The sequence below is a fragment of the Rhineura floridana genome, chromosome 15 (assembly GCF_030035675.1).
Source record: "Rhineura floridana isolate rRhiFlo1 chromosome 15, rRhiFlo1.hap2, whole genome shotgun sequence".
In the NCBI taxonomy this organism is placed as follows: Eukaryota; Metazoa; Chordata; class Lepidosauria; order Squamata; family Rhineuridae; genus Rhineura; species Rhineura floridana.
The window spans coordinates 25,876,282-25,895,085 of NC_084494.1; the positions used below are offsets into that span (position 1 = coordinate 25,876,282).

Genomic DNA, 18,804 nt, shown 5'->3' on the forward strand with positions numbered 1-18,804 from the left:
ACACTGCTTTATTTTTCACCATTTCTTTGTACATTTGACAAGGTTTTCCCCTCCACCTATCTACACATGAAGCTTTCAGGAAGGACATTGTCCCACCCAAATAGTATGAAAAGATCTATGAATTTCAGTTCTCTCTGATTCTCTTTTTTCCAGTCTTAGACTCAGTTCTCCACATTTCTGCAGCAATTTGAGGGTTTGTTTTAAACCCTCATGAAAATCTCCATCATTTTAGTGCAGATTTCTCTAATAACCATTTTTTTGTAGGCAGTGTTGATTCATACACATTTTTGCAAGTCATTTCTCATCATATAATGCATTATTACACGTTATTTTCACTCATATATTTATTTTTATGCACACTTTCCCCTAATGTATGCATTTTTGTAAACATTGGTTGGCGAACTGCATCATAAAATGTGAATAAGTGCTAATTTGAAAGGATGTCTGTGTTTCAGTTCTCATATTGTTTTAGAAAGTGCACATTTGATGGATTTGGTTTGAAACGTGAACTGAATCAAATTTCTCACCTACCCCCACACCAAAATCATGGATGCATATGCACACAGTCTGCCAATCCACACCATACATTTAAAGCATTCTTATATCACTTATATGGTCATGGCTTCCCCCAAAGGATCCTGGGAACTATAGTTTGCTAAGGATGCTGAGAGTTGTTCAGAGAACCCTTACACTCAGAGCTACAATTCCCAGCAATTCCCATGATCGTTAAAGTGATATGGGAGTGCTGTAAATGTATGGTGTGGATGTGATCCAGACACATGTGAAACTAATGTCTAGCAGAACTAGCAGAAGGGAGAAATCTGAGCTGGATCCTAATTGTAGCCTATCTCAAAAGTAGACCAAGATCCAGGTTCCTCTTCCTCTTCTGGACAGGATTGGGATAAAGCAACAATATCCTTAGCCTTTGCTTTGACACATGTTCAGACTAGAAGGGATGGAATGTGCATAGCTCAGTGGTAGAGCACATGCTTTGCTTTCAGAAGTTCAGTCTCTGGCATCTCCAGGTAGAAAAGCCTCTGCCTGAAAGCCTGGAGAGCCGCTACTGAGCTAGATGGACCAATGGTCTAAGGCACCTTCATATGTTCAAATGTAGCATGAACCTGTGGGGTTCCAAGATGAAGAAGCTGTCTGGAAGGCATTTTTACAGTAATAGTTGTGTGTCCAAATGGACACCCAGTCCTAGCTTCTCAACACACAGTCAACACAAATGGGCACATAAAATTTAATCAATGAACCAAGATTGGAAACCACTGAAACACTGACTAGAGGTATGGAACCTTAGTGAAACTGAATAGAAACAGTAGAACACAGGAGCACATTACACAATAATAATAATAAAATTTTATTTCTAGGCGGCGTACAAAATCAAGTAAAATACAGCATATAATCATTCTTAGGGTTATTATAGATCCCCAGTTTTTTCTGAAAAACTTAACAAAACCACTCACTCTGTGCACTGTGATGTCTGATTCCTTGTGTCTTTTTCTTTGTAAGAATTCTGCTACAGAAGGGTGTGGATCATAAGCAGCAGTTTTTAACTCTTAATTCATGTATATTTACTGGTGGGTGGGTGGGCTGGTAAGAATTTTGCTAGGCTAGTAACATGTGTAATGGATTGTAAAAAAAACCACCCACTTTCAGCTCAATCCACATGTCAGGGCTTGTAGAGAGGCTTCCACGTACAAGGCATCTGAATGAAAAAATGGACAGCCAGAAACATTTCCTTAAAAAATGCCCTGGCAATCTGCAGATTACAGGTAAGACTGGGGAAAGCAGGAAAGCAACCGAGTTGCAGAAGACTGAAGTTGCACAGGCTGAAGGAGGAGCCTCTGCGGTAGAAAAACAACCTTGAATAATTGGCTAGTAGTCTGCTGATCCAAGCTTTAAACTATAGTCAACTATTCATTCTGTCTCTTAAAGCCCATTATTATTATTTTTAAACACACCAATGATAATACTTACTGGATGAGCAAAGGGCCACGGAGCCGTAGCCATCTCGGTATGAGGTTCCAAGGATGAATAGCCCAAAAGGAGTGCTGGGGTGCTCTAGGGAGAGAGCACTAGCTTTTTTGCTCAAGCTGAGTTGAGCAGAAGAATATTCTGTGCCTGGGATTGGTCTCCACTGGATGTTTTCAATGCCCCTCTTCTCTAATGTGATCTCATTGGATTCCAAGGTTTTGGCTATAATGACTGCGTAATTATCAAACTTGGCCATTAAATCAAGGTGGTATGAGCTGCAATAGCTTGTTAATGCAGGAATATTGATGAGGAATGGATCATAGATTCTGCTTCCTCTTGATGCACCAGCAAAGAAGAAAAGGACCTGAATTCTTCCATCAGCTGAGATGTAAAGTGACTGAGAAGGATGGACACTAAACCGAATAACTTCTCCAGCTTTCATACTATAGGAGCCTGATGTGGGCCCAGATTGATATGTGACTAAAGAATTTTTGGAAGCAATGACATACACTATGTTACCTTTGTTCTGAAAGGATAGTGAAGGGACAATAAAGGTGGTACCCCAGTGGGAAACAGGGAGGAGCTGTTCAACAACATGGTCACAATTGGTGTAGTTCTTAGCACAGCTGTGCCCACTCAAGACAGCCACAGGTCCCCTTGATTCAACCTTGGTGCCAGACAAATCATGCACACTTTGCAGCTGGATTGCTTGGAAGGCCTTGAGGTCAACAACCGGCATGCTCTTAGCAGGATAAACTGTCCCTTTCAGTGTCACAGGCCCTGTCAGGTGAATTTTGACTCGAGTGGGGTTTTGATAGGCTACCACTGCAAATTCTTTGTAAGTGTCTACCATGTCACCCACTGGGGTTACCACATAATATGATGTGCCCAGCTGCTGGACCGGGTACACTACCGTAGCACCAGTTGAATACTCCTTGTGATTGCTGGAAAAGACAGAGATGTCTTTGTCTGCTTGGATCAGCACAGCCCTATCAAAGATGTCGGACACCATCATCTCTGTGGAACTTGGAAGCTCAACTGACACCGTTTGCCCTTCATTAACAGGAACGGTACGCTTGAATGTAGCATTGTTTGCCGTCACTGTGACAGTGGTTTCAGGGTGATATCCGGTGATAAGTAGCTCCAGCTTAGTATTGCGATTATTTTGCTTGAGGTTGTGCATGAAGGCTGTGACAAATTCCTTTCCTTGGGAACTCGCAATACATGGCCCTGAAAGGAAGAAGGGAAAGGGATTGAAAACAATACAGCAAGTATCGTAATGGCACACACACACACACACACACATATATAAATGGCCACACATGGAATACTATCTACTGTTCTAGTTGCCCAATCTCAAAATGACTTTATAAATTTGAGGAAAGAACCAAAGAACAGCCATGAGCATCCTATTACTCACATGGAGAAAGTGGACAGTGAACTTTACTTCCCTCACTCATGATAGCAGAACACAGGTTTATCTGATTATAGTAGGCTTAAGACACTGAGAAGAAAGTACTTCTCCATAGAGCACATACTTTACTTAGAGAATTTACTTCTCCCAGGCAGTCTCTGTCCCAAAATTGATTCAGAAGCCAGAGAACTAGAGTCACAGAGGTATGCCTAGAGCTGAGCTGTTGCCACAAGCTTGATTTGCCTTGCTAAAAATGGTACACTGGAAACATTCGGTTCTAAGGAGGATTTCACTCTAGTGGTTCTCATCGCTGCCTCTCTTAAGTCAGAAAAGACCAACCCCTCTTCCATAGAAGCATTTATCTATTTGTTGGTTTATTTAATCAAGAAAGATTACAAAGTAGTTTACCAAAACTCAGAATAGCAGAGTAAATAATACAATTATATAATACAATATATAAAAATATAAAACATCTATATTAATCAAATTATTATTATTATTTATTAAATTTATATTCTGCCGTTCCTCCCAGAAGGAGCACAGGGCAGTAAACAATTGACAAAACCCAAAAAACCTCTGAAAAACAAAACATCTTAAAAACATCTTGCAAATAACACATCTTAAAAAAACATCTTTTTAAAAACAAAATCTTTAAAAATGTCTTTAAAAGCATTTCTAAAACAGATGCAGACTGGGATAAGGTCTCTGGTGACAGCACATACAAATCCCATAGATCCAAGCAAACTAAGCAAAGGTACAATAAACCTGGGTTAATAAAACTGTCTTGAGGTTCTGATGGAAGCTTAACAGAAATGTAGCTGTCTGTGCTAGTTCCATAGGCAGGGTGCCACTACCAAGAAGTCTCACTATGGTCTCCCCCAACAGTGATCAATACTCATTACCTCCCCATCTACACTCATTGCCTCCCCACCAACTTTTTAATCTAGGGATGGACAGATCAACTCATGTCCATCCCATTCCCACATGTTCCTCAACTAAAGTCTATCCTATGCTTTTTTCATATGGATTTTTAGGACAAATCCTAAAAAATCCTAAAACATGCACACACAAAAATAGTTATGATGTGGTCTGAAGGTTGGAAAATAGAAATAGACTGCCTTCAAGTCGATTCCGACTTATGGCAACCCTATGAATAGGGTTTTCATGGTAAGCGGTATTCAGAGGGGGTTTACCATTGCCTCCCTCTGAGGCTGAGAGGCAGTGACTGGCCCAAGGTCTCCCAGTGAACTTCATGGCTGTGTAGGGATTCGAACCCTGGTCTCCCAGGTCATAGTCCAATACCTTAACCACTACACCACACTGGCTCTCCAGGGTCTGAGGGTTACCTCTTTTCTTTCTGTATTTTTTACAATAGATAATACCAGCTGCCTAGAGCAGTGGAGGCTGCTCACTAAGAGTAAGTGGGGCACTGCCCACCCTAAACCCCCAACCTCTCCAAAGGCCAGTTGCTTCTCTGTTCCTTACATTCATATTCAATGCATTGCATCATATTTAGAGACACTCTGGACTTGTTCTGACCATCTCCTGTGCTGGCCAATCATCTCTGGACAGCACAGCCAATCATAATCATCCCTATGGTTCCACCCCGTCTCCAGAGGTAATTTTTTATAAAAAAATAATACATTCCAATTGGAGTCGCTTAGAGGGGCAGGGGACCCCACTGGCCTTCCATTTTGATTTTATTTCCCTTGGAATAAACTCTAGCCAATCAGGAGTCCCTCAGAAATGCATTTGGATTTCTGTAGCAATAGTGCAGGGCTATGAAAGGCCTCCCCAACCACTCAGAGGCATGCATTTACAAGCTGCTCATTGCTCTTCTCTGAGGCTGTTTCTTTTCCCTTCTTTTGTGTGCATCAGGATAAAGCAGCGACAAGCACAATCTTTTTCTTTTCTTTTCTGTGGCTAGCCAGCTACCACTATTTGAAATAAGCAATATATCTCTGTGAGTTCATTGTGCAGCTTCTGGGTTCATAGTTGCCATATAGACAGACATTTCAGTGAGAGGAATGGTGGCAAACTACCCTAAAAGCATGATGGGCTGACATGGGGGTGGGCAGAATCTGGCTTCTTCATAGGCCAGATTGGGCCTTACTTACTGTAGGGGAAAGGGACACGAAAGGAGATTCTTGTGGCAAACAGACCCCAAAAATGTTTGGCTGGTATCATGGGGGGGGGAGAATCTGGCTTCCTCATGGGCCAGACTGGGCCTTTTTTTTAATTGTCAGGATGTGGGGTAGAAGAGATTCTTGCTGGTAAACTGCCCCTAAAAATGTTTGACTGGCATTGGGGGGGGGGATCTGCTGGGAAAAACAGGCGAAACAAGAGATGGGTTGATTCCATAAAGGAAGCGACAGACCTGAATTTACAAGATCTGAACAGGGTGGTTCACGACAGATACTGTTGGAGATTGCTGATTCATAGGGTCGCCATAAGTCACAGTCGACTTGAAGGCACATAACAACAACAAACTGACCGCATGCTTCCATTGGAAATCTCATTGGGGTCCGAACATACACCGAAGTTAGGCAAATGTGGTTTTTTTCTTTAACAGTCTGGATGAAGGTGTTAAATTAAAAAAGGGGGGGGGAATGGTTCATACTGAATGAATGCCAGCATTCCTTTTTCAGGTCATCTTGTGCAGATAGAATTACTGAGATATTCTTCCCATACACACACTATATGAAGTCACATGCTCACTGGATAGCCATCCACAAAATCAAGGGGTGCTTCCCAGTGCAGTTTACTCACCAGCCAATAGCACCACACCAATGAACATGCACAGGAATCTCCTCATTGCCATGGCTGCAAAATAAAACAGGAAATACGCAGGATTGTTTATGCATCTCTTAATACATCCCCCAGAATCATTGCCTTTCCTGCAGTTTGAAACAGAACCTATGGCGATGCATTGTGCTGGGCTCATCAAGGGGCAAGCCTTTCCACCTGCCTTGCCCCACTCCTCTGCCTGGACTTTATAAGGAGGAGCTGTAGACTGGGATGTACTGCTGCAGGGGTGAGACTGCTGGGACCATCAAGGTTGTGGCAAGCCTTTCCACCTGCTTTCTTCCCTCACCCCTGCACTTAGTGACATTTTTCTAGGGACTGTCCTTTATCGGGAAGATGAGTGCTTTTTAGCCATTGTTGCTTTTTAGAAATGCTAGGATTTTGTTGGCTTGAATTTTTGTAAATTGCATTGTTTTTATTTGTATTTTGTATTTGTGTTTTTCTCTTTGTCTGTAAGCCACCTTTGGGGCCGTTTTGGCCAAAAGGCAGCCTAGAAATAAATCATAACATAACATAACACTGCACAGTCGAGATTATAACTTTTCAGAAACTTGGGAGCAGTAATGTGGATAAGAGCAGAAACTGCCCTATAGCGGTCTCTTTTAGAACAGTTTACGCTGTTGCATTTAGGAGGGTAATAATGAAATGATTCATGGGCCAAATTGGTGAGGTCTTGAGGGCCAGAAAAAATGCTGGGGAGGGGGGCAATGGTTTGCCACATCTGCCTTCCAATAACCAGGCTGTGGAAGGTTTTTTTTTAATCTTTACTGAAAAATAAAGTACAATACATATAAAAGAGAGAAATAAAAATTAGAGAAAGAAGAAAAAGAAAAAACACTACAAAATATCAGAAGAGTTTTTTATATTCTTTCAAAAACCTGATTTTAGCTCTCTTCTGCCTAAAGTCCCAGGAGTCCTCAGAACCCCAGGTGGTCACTTCTTTTAGAGAACCACCAGGTGGAAGGCTTACTCCCAAGAGTGTGGTACTCCTTTTCATCACCAGACACCTGTCTTTTTATTTGCTGTTATTTAGCATTTCTGGCTAGTGCAGTCCCTTATTTCCCCCTTTCTCCCTGCACAGTGACGGCTTCCATCGGTTCTTTCTCCCCTTTCTCTTCCACTGACTCGCCACTGGGAATTTGGATCCCAGACCACTTTGTCCTCCTTCTTTTCCCTTTTCCCTAAATCCAGTATGCTCTTTGTGGCAGCCCCACTTCCCTTTGTAGCTTGCTCTGCTCACCTCTGTCTCCTCTTTCATCTTCCCTATCAAGAAACATAGAATAGCAGAGTTGGAAGGGGCCTGTAAGACCCGAGAGTCCAACCCCCTGCCCTGGTGTTTCTTTCTTTGATTTTGCTCTCCCCTTGTTTTCCTTCTTCTTTGCTCCTTTCCCCCTCCTCCTTCTCCTTCAAGTTAGGACTGAGAAAGAATGCTCTCGGACACTGCCCTTTTATCTCTCGCAGGATGCTATTAGCATCCTTATCCATCACCACCTCCTGCTTCCATGCCTTATCTATGAGTCGACTCAGCTGCAGAGCCAAGTGGGGAATGACAGTGTCTGTTGAAATGCCTTCACACCTCACAACAGACAATAAATGAATGAAAGCAATGAATGTGTGCCATAAAAAAAACAATGCCTCCTGCAAACTACCATCAATGGTAATTTTTTTTTCAGGGTCAGAATGAGCATAACTGGGGAGCAGTGGGATTGCTTCAGAACCAGGTCAATATCTGCCCAGTAATTAGTCTTAGTGCACAGCCATGCTGTCCCATTTTGAACCTGCTGAAAAGGCCAATCACTCTCCAAAGCCAGTCCACACAGAGCATCATACAGTGCTCCAAACAATAATTTAGCAAAGCAGGAATGACAATGGTCAGGTCCCTGTCCACCTGGTGAATGAACTAAACTTGATAAAATAAACTGTCAGCTATGGATGATAAACATCCTGGAGCAGAGCTGGACCAACAGTATACCCAGACTCAGAGCTTGGAAAAATTAGTTTTTTTGAACTACAACTCCCATCAGCCCCAGCCAGCATGGCCACTGGACTGGGCTGATGGGAGTTGTAGTTCAAAAAAGTAACTTTTCCAAGCTCTGCCCAGACTTCATTGCTAATAAGATTTTTTGGAAAGCCTGGGTTACAAGAAAAACCAATCAGGAGAAAGGGAGGAGGTCACATCCATTGCAAGGCAGAAGATGCAGAGATCAGAGCAGGAGAGCTGGCAGACCTGTGTTCCCCTACAGCTGCACATTGCAAGTTATGTTATGTTATGGTTTATTTCTATGCCGCCTTTTGGCCAAAAAGGCCCTCAAGGTGGCTCACAAAAGTTAAACACAAATACAAAATACACATCAGAAAAGAACAATACAGTCTACAAAAAATTAAATAAACTATTAACATTGTTAAAAAAGCAACAGCAACATCTTTCAATAACAATATAGTAACAACCAGTCCTTTCCTAATGTTTTGACGGTGTCTACTAGTTCTTAACATCAATGCATTGACATCAAAGCATGGTGCCACTGGGGTGTCCTGCTGGTACTGCACCTGCCAGTCCTGGTGCAGGAAAGGGAACAGGAGCAACTCCAGCTTTTTGCCAACATAGAAGGTGTCCATGGCAAAATAATACTTCAGTTTGGTCATGGAAATGAAGCGATCACCTACCTATCGCAACCTCTCTTCACTGGCGTGTCTTCCGGACTAATTAGCATCAGTGAAGGGATGGGAGAGAAATTCCATTCAGTTCGCATGTAAAGGCACACTTACCAAATTGTCACTTTCCAAAGCAATATGCAAACTGAGATACAGCCATTCTTAAAAAGCTGCAATTTACAATGCAGTTCTCCAACCAAGTAACATATACAAAAATGCATATAGTTGAGTTAAGTGTACATAAAGGTTCATATACTAGTGAAAATAACACATAAAAAGAGAAATTGCATTGGAGAAATTGCTTTACAAAAATGTGTATATTAGGCAAAATCGCATACAAATGTGTATATTGGGAGAAAATCGCATTAAGATGCTGATGCATTCTCATGAGAACTTTTTTTAAAAACAAATGCAAACGGATGTGGAAATATGGTGAACACAGCTCAAGACTGCAAAAACAAGAAACGGAGAGAAAGCAAAATTGACAGAGCCATCCATTTCTACACCAGTGGCATTAAAAGAATGTTAGATTCGATGGATTCTTTGGTTAGCTCAGATATAACCTGCCCTTGGTCAGTTACTTGCAGCAGTAGCTGCCGATTAATCCCATAAGGAACTATCTAAAGCAGTCTCTTACCTTGAGCCTGCCAATAAACTTGCCTTGGCATGATGAAGAAGAGTGTTGCCTACTCTCCCTTGTCTCTCAGCTGCTCAGTTCCCTTTTATAAGGTCAAATGTGTCAGAGTCTATTTCCCAATCAGGAAGCTCCAACAGTCCGTAAGGGCTGGACTTTGGGGAAGAGCAAATGCAAGAGCCAAATAACATCAATAGCAAGCTTGTGCTTATCTTCTCAGCCCCTAGAGAAAATGCAACTGACTGGCTTTGGTCATGTCTCTGCTAGGCGAACATTTTTTTAAAAATTGTTTCCTTAACTCATTTCAACACTGGAATAGGTGGAACAAAACCTTTCCACAGTTTGCACATGTAACCCTTTATAATTAGCATGTCATAAATCAAAGAAACAGTTTCCCAATCATTACCATAGTATCATCAGAAGAGGGGAAGCGATGGCTCTTCAGTTTTTGCTGTTTACAACTTCTGTTGTAGATAGTGTTGTTTTATTTATCAAAATGTACATGCCGTTTGATTGTAATAAAACCTCACAGTGGTTTACAAAAAGCATAAAATAGAACTTTAAAATTATGAATAAAAGACCTTTTCAGGCATTAAAAAACATCCAAAAATGAATTAAAATCAACAATAAGCTAAAAACAAATGAAAACACATGTAGCATCTACATTTCTGGGTAGGCTTACCTAAACAAAAATATTTTAAGTAAGTGGCAGAAAGAATATAGCAAAGGCGCCTGTATGATGTCAGTGGGCAGGGAGCCACAAAATGTAGGTACTGCCATACTAAAAGATGTCTTACAACTGTGGAACAAGTATTATGTGGCATCTGCAACAGAGCCAGTTCCACATAGTCATTCCTAGAGATGGAATTACCAAAACACAGCCCTCCTTCGAAATTTGCACTTGCTTGAATTTTGCAATGCAGTTCCACAACCAACCAGTTTCCAAAAATGCATATATTAGTAGGAAGTGTGCATAAAAATGACTATATTAATCAAAATAGCATACAACAATACATTCTATTGGAAGAAATTGCTTGCAAAATGTGTGCGTTAGTCGAAATGGCATACAAAAATGTGTTTAGTAAGAAAAAGTTGTTCTAAAGTATTGAAGAATTTTCAGGATAATTTTTTTCTTTTTTAAAAAAAAGCAAATTGCTCCAGAAATGTGGAGAACTGAATTTCAGATTGGAAAAATGAGAAGCTGGGAAACCCCAAATTGATCTTTCCATCCTTAGTCCCAATGGAGTTTAGTCCATCAGGGCAAAAAGGGTACTGCCCCACCAACCTCAGTCGGCCCTTACGCGCTGATCCTCCAACCCCCACCTACCTGCATTCTTGCTCACAAGCAGTCGTGGGATGGCTCTGACTATCATTGGCTCTGGCTTCACCTCTTGTTGATCTCCCTACATTTTGCTTTACCATCCCCAATGGGCATCAGCCACCACTGAACAGTACCCCAAAGACAGCTTAAAGATGATATCTGAAGAGATGCACTGGAAACTAGTCTAAGAGCCATGGTTAACCTGAACCCTCTTCATGCTTGCTGCTTGCCTTTACAAAGCCCATCCCAGCTTCTTTACTCCCAGAAGGCCTTGCTGCCATATTGGAGCTATCATTGGCTCTGGTTTCACCTCCTGTTGATCTCCCTGTGTTTTGCTTTACCAGTCCCAATGGGCACCAGCCACCACTGAGAAGTGATACTACCCTGGCTCATGCCACATAATAAGCCAAACTATGGCTTACCAAGACTGCACAAATGTGTGGATTTCTGAAGAGCAGTGCCCAGCCACTTTGCTCTGGTCCTTTTTGCTTCCACATGGCGCCAAGCTGAGTCGAGGTTTGGCTTAGCATATCATCTGAATCTGGGCTCACTTAACCAGCCCAGGTTCAAACCACATGCTAAGCCAAGGTTTGGCTTAGTACCCCATGGGAGCATAAGGAACCAGAAATCATAAAATCATAGAACAGTAGAATTGGAAGGGCCTATAAGGCCATTGAGTCCAATCCCCCACTTAATGCAGAAGTCCAAGTTAAAGCATACCCAACAGATGACTGCCCAGCTGCCTCTTGAATGCCTTGAGTGTTGAGGAGTCCACCACTTCCCTAGATCATTGGTTCCATTGTCGTGCTACTCTAACAGGATGTTTTTCCTGATGTTCAGTCAAAATCTGACTTTCTGCAACATGAGCCCATTATTCCGTGTCCTGCACTCTGAGACAATTGAGAAGAGATCCTGTCCCTTCTCTGTGGGGCAACGTTCTAAATGCTTGAAGAGCGCTATCCTATCTCCCCTCAGTTTTCTCTTCTCAAGGCTGAACATGCCCAGTTCTTTCAGTCTCTCCTCATCGGGCTTTGTTTGCAGTCCCCTGATCATCCTTGTTACTCTCCTCTGAACCTATTCCAGTTGATCTGCATCCTTCTTAAAATGAGGTATCCAAAAGTGGATGCAGTACTCAAGATGAGGCCTAACCAGTGCCATAGAGGGGAAGTAATACTTCATGTGATTTGGAAACTATGCTTCTGTTAATGCAGTCTAAAATAACATTTGCCTTTTTTTGCAGCCATATCACACTGTTGGTTCATGTTCAGCACATGATTAACAACAATTCCAAGATCCTTCTCACACATAGTATTGCTGAGCCACGTATCCCTCATCTTATAATTGTGCATTTGATTTCTTTTTCCTAGGTGTAGAACTTTGCACTTACCCCTATTAAATTTCATTCTGTTGTTTTCAGCCCAGTGCTCCAGCCTCTCAAGATCCTTTTGAATTTTGTTTCTGTCTTCCAGCGTATTAAGTATCCCTCCCCGTTTTGTATCATCTGCAAATGTGATAAGCATTCCCTGCACCTCCTCATCCAACTCATTAATAAAAATGTTGAAGAGCACTGAGCCCAGGACTGAGCCCTGCGGTACCCCACTCGTTACTTCCTCCCAGTTTGAGAAAGAACCATTGATAAGCATTTTTGATATGATTCTGTATCCACCTGATAGCTGTTCCATCCAGCCCACATTTAGCTAGCTTGCTAATCAGAATATCATGGGGCACTTTGTCAAAGACTTTGCTAAAGTTGAGATATATTATGTCTACAGCATTCCCACAGTCTACCGGGGAGGTTACCCAATCAAAAAATGAGATAAGATTAGTCTGGCAGGATTTGTTCTTGACAAATTCTTGTGGCTTCTAGTAACCATTGCACTGTTTTCAAGGTGCTTACAGACTGACAGCCTTATAATCTGCTCCAGAATTTTCCCAGGGATTGATGTCAGGCTGATGTTAGGAAGGAACAAAGTGCTAGAAATTCCTGTCCAGGAGCCTACATATTTGTGTGGTCTTAGATAGCCATAGTTTGGTTTATTGGGTTGTGTGAACCAGGCTACTGGAAAAGTAGCTGCAAGTTTGACATCCCGCCTACGTATTTCTTTTGCTCTTTTTGCTCTCTCTCGCTCTCTCTCGCTCTCTCTCACTCTCTCTCACACACACTCTCTCACACACACACCTCTCTTCCTTTGTATATGATGGAGGTATAACCTGGCTATAAACAAATGGGTCTGCCACCATTTGTTTACATCTTTATTGTGCTTGTTTTAGCCTATGAAGGGAAGGGCTGTAGCTCAGTGGTGGAGCATCTGCTTTGCATGCAGAAGGTCCCAGGTTCAATCCCAAGGCATCTCCAGGTAGAGCTGGGAAATATTCCCTGTCTGAGGGGAGTCACTGCCACTCAGTGCAGACAATCCTGAGCTAGATGGACCAATGGTTTGACTTGGTATAAGGCAGCTTTCTATCTTCCTATTGCTATTTCTGCCCATGCAACCTTTTGGGAGCATTCCTCTGAGTACATGCAAAGCCCTTTTCCTTAGCAATGTGGTCACAGTGAGCAGTGCGCCAATTCACATTCCGATTCTGCCTTGGATCCCCCAAGTTGTCAAAAACACCCATTTATTCTGCAGATGTATTGTGTAAGCATTATTGTGCTTGTCATCAACAAAGAACCTGGCAAGTACAGAGCAAGCTTCCCCCCCTATTTGTGCAGTGATATCAGTGAAAGGGCAGGCAGCTGAAGTGTCCTTGGCCTTGCTTGTTTTTTTTGGATAAGAACCTAACATGTTGTGGATCCTACTGGCAGGCAGATTTATCACCAAGTTCCAGAGAAGAAGAGTTTGACTTCTGGAAATTTTCTTTTTAATCCAAAAATAGAAAGCGAAACTGGCTTCCCAGTTCTCCTCTCATTGGTCAGGATCCAGAAAGCTCAATAGGAGGGAAGAGTTCAATGGGTCATTTTAGTTTTTCTCTTTAAACAGCTAAGCACCATATTGCAAAACAGCCTTTGACATTTCCCTGCGAAAAAGGATGCTGTTAGCAAAACACAGGGTCACAGCTCCATTGAGCAAATGGAGCAAATCGCCTGCTCTCTGGGTTATGTCCTATCCTCGCTCAGCTCAAGGCTCCCAGGGGAGCCTCAGCTAAATCAGTGGCATCTGTCACAAGGGCAGGGTCAATTCCAGAAGAGCAAAGTCAAGTCATCCTATGCAGGATCACAACAGGCAAGGCAAAGCACAGCCTGTCAAAACTCTGGAGCTCACCCATGAAAAGCTGCTGCCTGGAGCAGCGTGCCGAGGCCTTACGAAGCTTGGCTAGTCTGGATGTGCTGTTACCTCTGCCTCCTCCGAGGTGTGCTTTTTGGAGGGCCATTGCCTGATTCTACAGCCACTGGCTCAACACGGGAGCATTGAGAAATGCATTGACTGGAGTGGGGGGAGGTTCCTTCTGGATCTGAGGAGTCAGGTAAAGCCACATCATCTAGCCTGGAAGGTTCTGGAGTGGGAGATGATGATGGCTCAAGCCAGGCAATGCCTCCTCTCCTTCTGAGTGAGCCAGAGGAGGACTGAGGCCAAATGCATGACAGATCCCAAGAGAAAGCTAAACCGTACCTAAGCCCAGCAGCAAAACTAGCAGCAAAGTGGGTCCAATGTACCTAGAGACACCACCTATCATTCTGTGTATGGTCAAGGAAAGGGCCATAGCTCAGTGGTGCAGCATCTGCCTTGCCTGCAGAGGGTCCTAGATCCAATCCCCGGCATCTCCAAGAAGGGATGGGCGAGAACCCAGTCTAGATTCCTGGAGGGCCACTGCCAGCCAGTGTAGACAATACTGAGCTATATGGACCAATGGTCTGACTCACTATAAAGCAGATTCCTATGTTGGCAGATTGAATTTTTTATTCTATATCCAACCTTCCTTTCATCATGGAACCCAAGATGGCATACATGTGGTTCCCAGACAGTCACCCAACCAGGCACTGGCCAGACCCAGACCTGCTTAGGTTTAGCAAGGTAGTAGCCTTGGGTGCCATCAAACCATACCCTGGGCTACCTGAGCATGGCCTGCATTGCTGATTAAAGGACCACGGATGTCCTGACTATGGTCTGTAGGTTGTGAGTTGATGACAAGGGGTTATCATATTTCAAGTTTGCCCTGAATTTTCAAGGTTTAATTCTCCTCCGTATGGTTTCCAGGAAAAAAATGAAGATAATCAAGTGCCTGCAGCAGGCATGGGAATCTTTGGAACCATAGTTTTCATTTTAACACATGAAGACGTTTTATCTCATTTTTATCAACTGCCTTAGAAGTATTGCTGAAATATTTCCAGTACATAAATAAAAAGCCTTCACAGTGCTACTCTTCTGTGTCCATTTCCTGGATAACGGAAAGAAGCTATGTAGCCTTAACAAGGCAAGAAATGTGTGAAAGTATTTATGCAGTGGATTGTGTATGGGGAAAGTGTTGCACATTTAGATGTTGATGCCCATCCACTTTGATTGGCGAGAACTGTACACGCAAACGCATATCCTGGTGAAAAGAATGCAATACAGATAAAGACACTTGCCGACGTGAATGTGCATCCAATTTATGCTCACAGTTATGCACATGCTTCCATACACAGATTTTTCCTGGTTCTGGGAGATTATCTCCAAGGGACAAGCTCTGTGTAATGTTAGGACACCCTTAACTGGAGCTCACGTTGTTTCTTTAAATGGTACACGCAACCACGGGAGGGAAGGGAGGTGTAAATCAGATTGGGGTCATGGGACAAGAATATGGAGGTTAATCCTTTCTCACCATGTCATTTCCCTTGTCTGAATCGTCCCCCTCAACCATCCCAGCTGCTTGCACATACATGCCTATGTGATTACGCCCGTGGAACAAATAGCAGTTTTGGTGGGGAGGGGATTTCTGGGTTGTGTCCAACTATGTTCTACTCAGTATAGACCCATTGAAATTAATGAGGATTAAGTTAGTCATGTCCATTAATTTCAATGGGTCTACTCTGAGCAGAACTAGCACTGAAAACAACTGAAAGATTTGGGCTCGCCACAACACTTCATGCTCCCACCACCTCCCATCTGCACTATGCTACACAGACCATACTTTCTTGCAACAGTTTAGGTTCATCCTGCTGTTTCCACTTTCCAGCCATTTGTCACTGCTGTCTATCTAGCCTTGTCCCCACCTCCCAGCTGTTGCGAATCCTGCAACTGATTGTAGAGCCGGTGATTTTGACATTTTTGTTGGGTTAAGAAGATGCCTCCATTTAAACCACTTTTTAAAAAAAAAGTTAATTATTTTTAATCTAAATCTTAACCAATTCATGGGTGGCAGGCTTCGTGTTCATAGAAGCCTGCCTGCCTCTCTCAGATGGGAGGGAATGCCTCTTCTGATGTCCATGCATCATCTAAAACCAAAACACTTTTTAAAATTCTGAGTTATTATTCATATGCAAATGTATGCAGATAATCAATTCAACGAATTAATATTTATCAGGTAAATTGATAAAGACTCATGACTTATCAATGCAAATTTCTTTAATAGAGTTACAGCTCCTGTTTGCAAGCAGTGGTTATTACTTAGTGAGCAAAGTGCAGTGGTGGATCACTTTTGTAGAAAATCAAAAGACGGTAACTGAAGGTCATTAGGGCCTTAGGATAACATGAAATATTAAGAGCCTTCTCATTGGTTAAGGTGTTAGACTTCGACCAAGGAGACCAGGGTTCAAATCCCCACATAGCCATTAAGCTCACTGGGTGACCTTGGGCCAGTCACTGCCTCTCAGCCTCAGAGGAAGGCAATGGTAAACCCCCTCTGAATACCACTTACCATGACAACCCTATTCATAGGGTCGCCATGAGTCGGGATCGACTTGAAGGCAGTCCATTTCCTTTTTTTCCCAGATATCTACACTACCACCACTTATGGCTTCAGACTCTTTTGTTTCTGGTCTGTTGTTGAAGGTTACTTTTGTCCTTCATTACATCCAGATATAAGCTGCTGCCCTTGATGCACCAGAATATGTTTCAAAAATGATGCACTCTTGAGACAAAATTATCATTTCCACTAGATGGCTGGTCACTTCACCATTTGAGAACTTTATGACTTCTGATATTTTCTCTTTGGTTTGCAGAGGCATTCATCGTCCTCTTTTCTGTATGGCAGTGGCCAGCCTGAAAGAGAAAATAGAGTAAGGATGTGATTATTGATTTATATCCCCCTGTGACATCTTTGGGATCACCACCTCCTGATTCCCAAATGCCTGGATCAGGAAATGCCCAGGAAGACTGCCTGAGCCTGGGTCAGATATGCTTTCTGAACCACACGCTTCAGCCCCACCACCATTTCTCCTCTAAAGGTGACCACAGGTGTCATCTGTCTGTAAAATTGGTATAGTTACAGAATAGGGCCTTAGTTTGGTAGCACTCTTGACCAAGCTGACATGTGGGATTTTGAATCAAACAGACTTTATTATATACAAGATGTTAAATGTGATAATAAATGAATAAGTTGTTATTGTCCCTATCCTACCTACCTATCCTACCCCACTAACCCCAATAAAAACCTCCCCCCAAACCCCAGCTCTTCTAACCAGATGTTCTCTTCTTGATCCCTAATCCTATCTCCATCTGTCAAAACCCAACGGTTTTTCTCTTTAAAACTTCCCTTGGAATTCTCACTCACACACCCCCTCCCATGTGTCAGCCATAGTTCATTTGCACCTACTAACACTCCATTAATACTTTCCTACCTGAACACAATTTCAAAACAGAACATATAAATAATTCTGATTTCCTGTGAATTATCCCCATTTCTGTGGCCTACAGCTGGTAATGCTGAACACTCTGCTTCAGGACAATCTTTTGTGTGTTTGCACTGGGAGGTATGTCCAGTGCAGAGAGGAGGGTGGGAAGCGAGGATGGAATCACTGAAGGCTGCAGCGATTCTGGAGATCACCAAGAAAGGAAGATGAAAAAAAGGTTTACAGCTTGATCCTATACACTGACTTACACTGCCTGTACCAAGAACACAATGATCATTTTCACATCAAGGTATATTGTGAATAAGCAACGGGCTGGTGGCCAGTTGCTCCAGCTCTGCTCTCTTGGTTGAGCAGGATAAACCAACCAGGAACACTCAGCTTCCGATTACATCTAAACAAGGGAACATGATTCATTGTTCTCTAATAAGCCACAACCACTAGCCAGCCATAAACCATGGCTTGTTGTTGGCTTACCAACTGTGGGAGCAACAAACCACAATCATTGATCTGGATGTTAACAGAAAGCCAAAGTTTCCTGGCTTGTTATTTATTTATTTATTAAATTTATATCCTGCTCTTCCTCCCAGAAGGAGCCCAGGGCGTCAAAGAAAACACTAAAAACATTCACATCAGGGAGTGATCAGACAGTCTACACCAGCACACACTCTTATTGAAATAGACCGTGATAAACCAGAGATTCCAGGTTACAGTAATGTGCAAACTCTGCAAATCTAAACATGGAATCTAAACACTTTGAAGTTAGTCTGCTGGAATCATTCTGAACAAACATGACTAGGCGTGGGCTATAAAACATCCTCCTCCAATGCATTATGGGGGGAGTATGACCATTTGTAAAACCATATAATCATAGGTCACGTCCACACCATACTCTTAAAGAACTCTTATACCATTGTAAATAGTCATGAATTGGCTTCCCCAAAAAACTCCTTGGAACTGTAGTTTGTTAAGGTGATAACAGCTGTTAGGGGCCCCAACACACTGTTCTTCAACCTTGGGTCTCCAGATGTTGTTGCACTACAGCTCCCATAATCCTTGGCCATTGGCTAAGCTAGCTGGGGCTGATGGGAGTTGTAGTCCAACATCTGGGGACCCAATGCTGAAGAACACTGCCCTAATGATTTTTTTAGGTGAGAAACTGGTGTGATAGTCTGATTCAGATCAAGGACACATCCTTAATCAGGATGCTACTCCTGCTTTTTCTTCAAAAC

The 18,804-nt window shown here is 42.6% G+C and overlaps 1 protein-coding gene across 1 annotated transcript in view; it reads right to left on the reverse strand.

Moving 5' to 3' along the window:
- LOC133370843 (IgGFc-binding protein-like) overlaps positions 1–18,804 on the reverse strand; it is a 67,448-nt gene that overhangs the window by 12,843 nt on the left and 35,801 nt on the right. Inside the window, 3 exon segments of the mRNA XM_061597720.1 lie at positions 1,984–3,210; positions 6,164–6,217; positions 9,489–9,537. Coding sequence (XP_061453704.1) covers positions 1,984–3,210; positions 6,164–6,217; positions 9,489–9,537 — 1,330 coding nt within the window.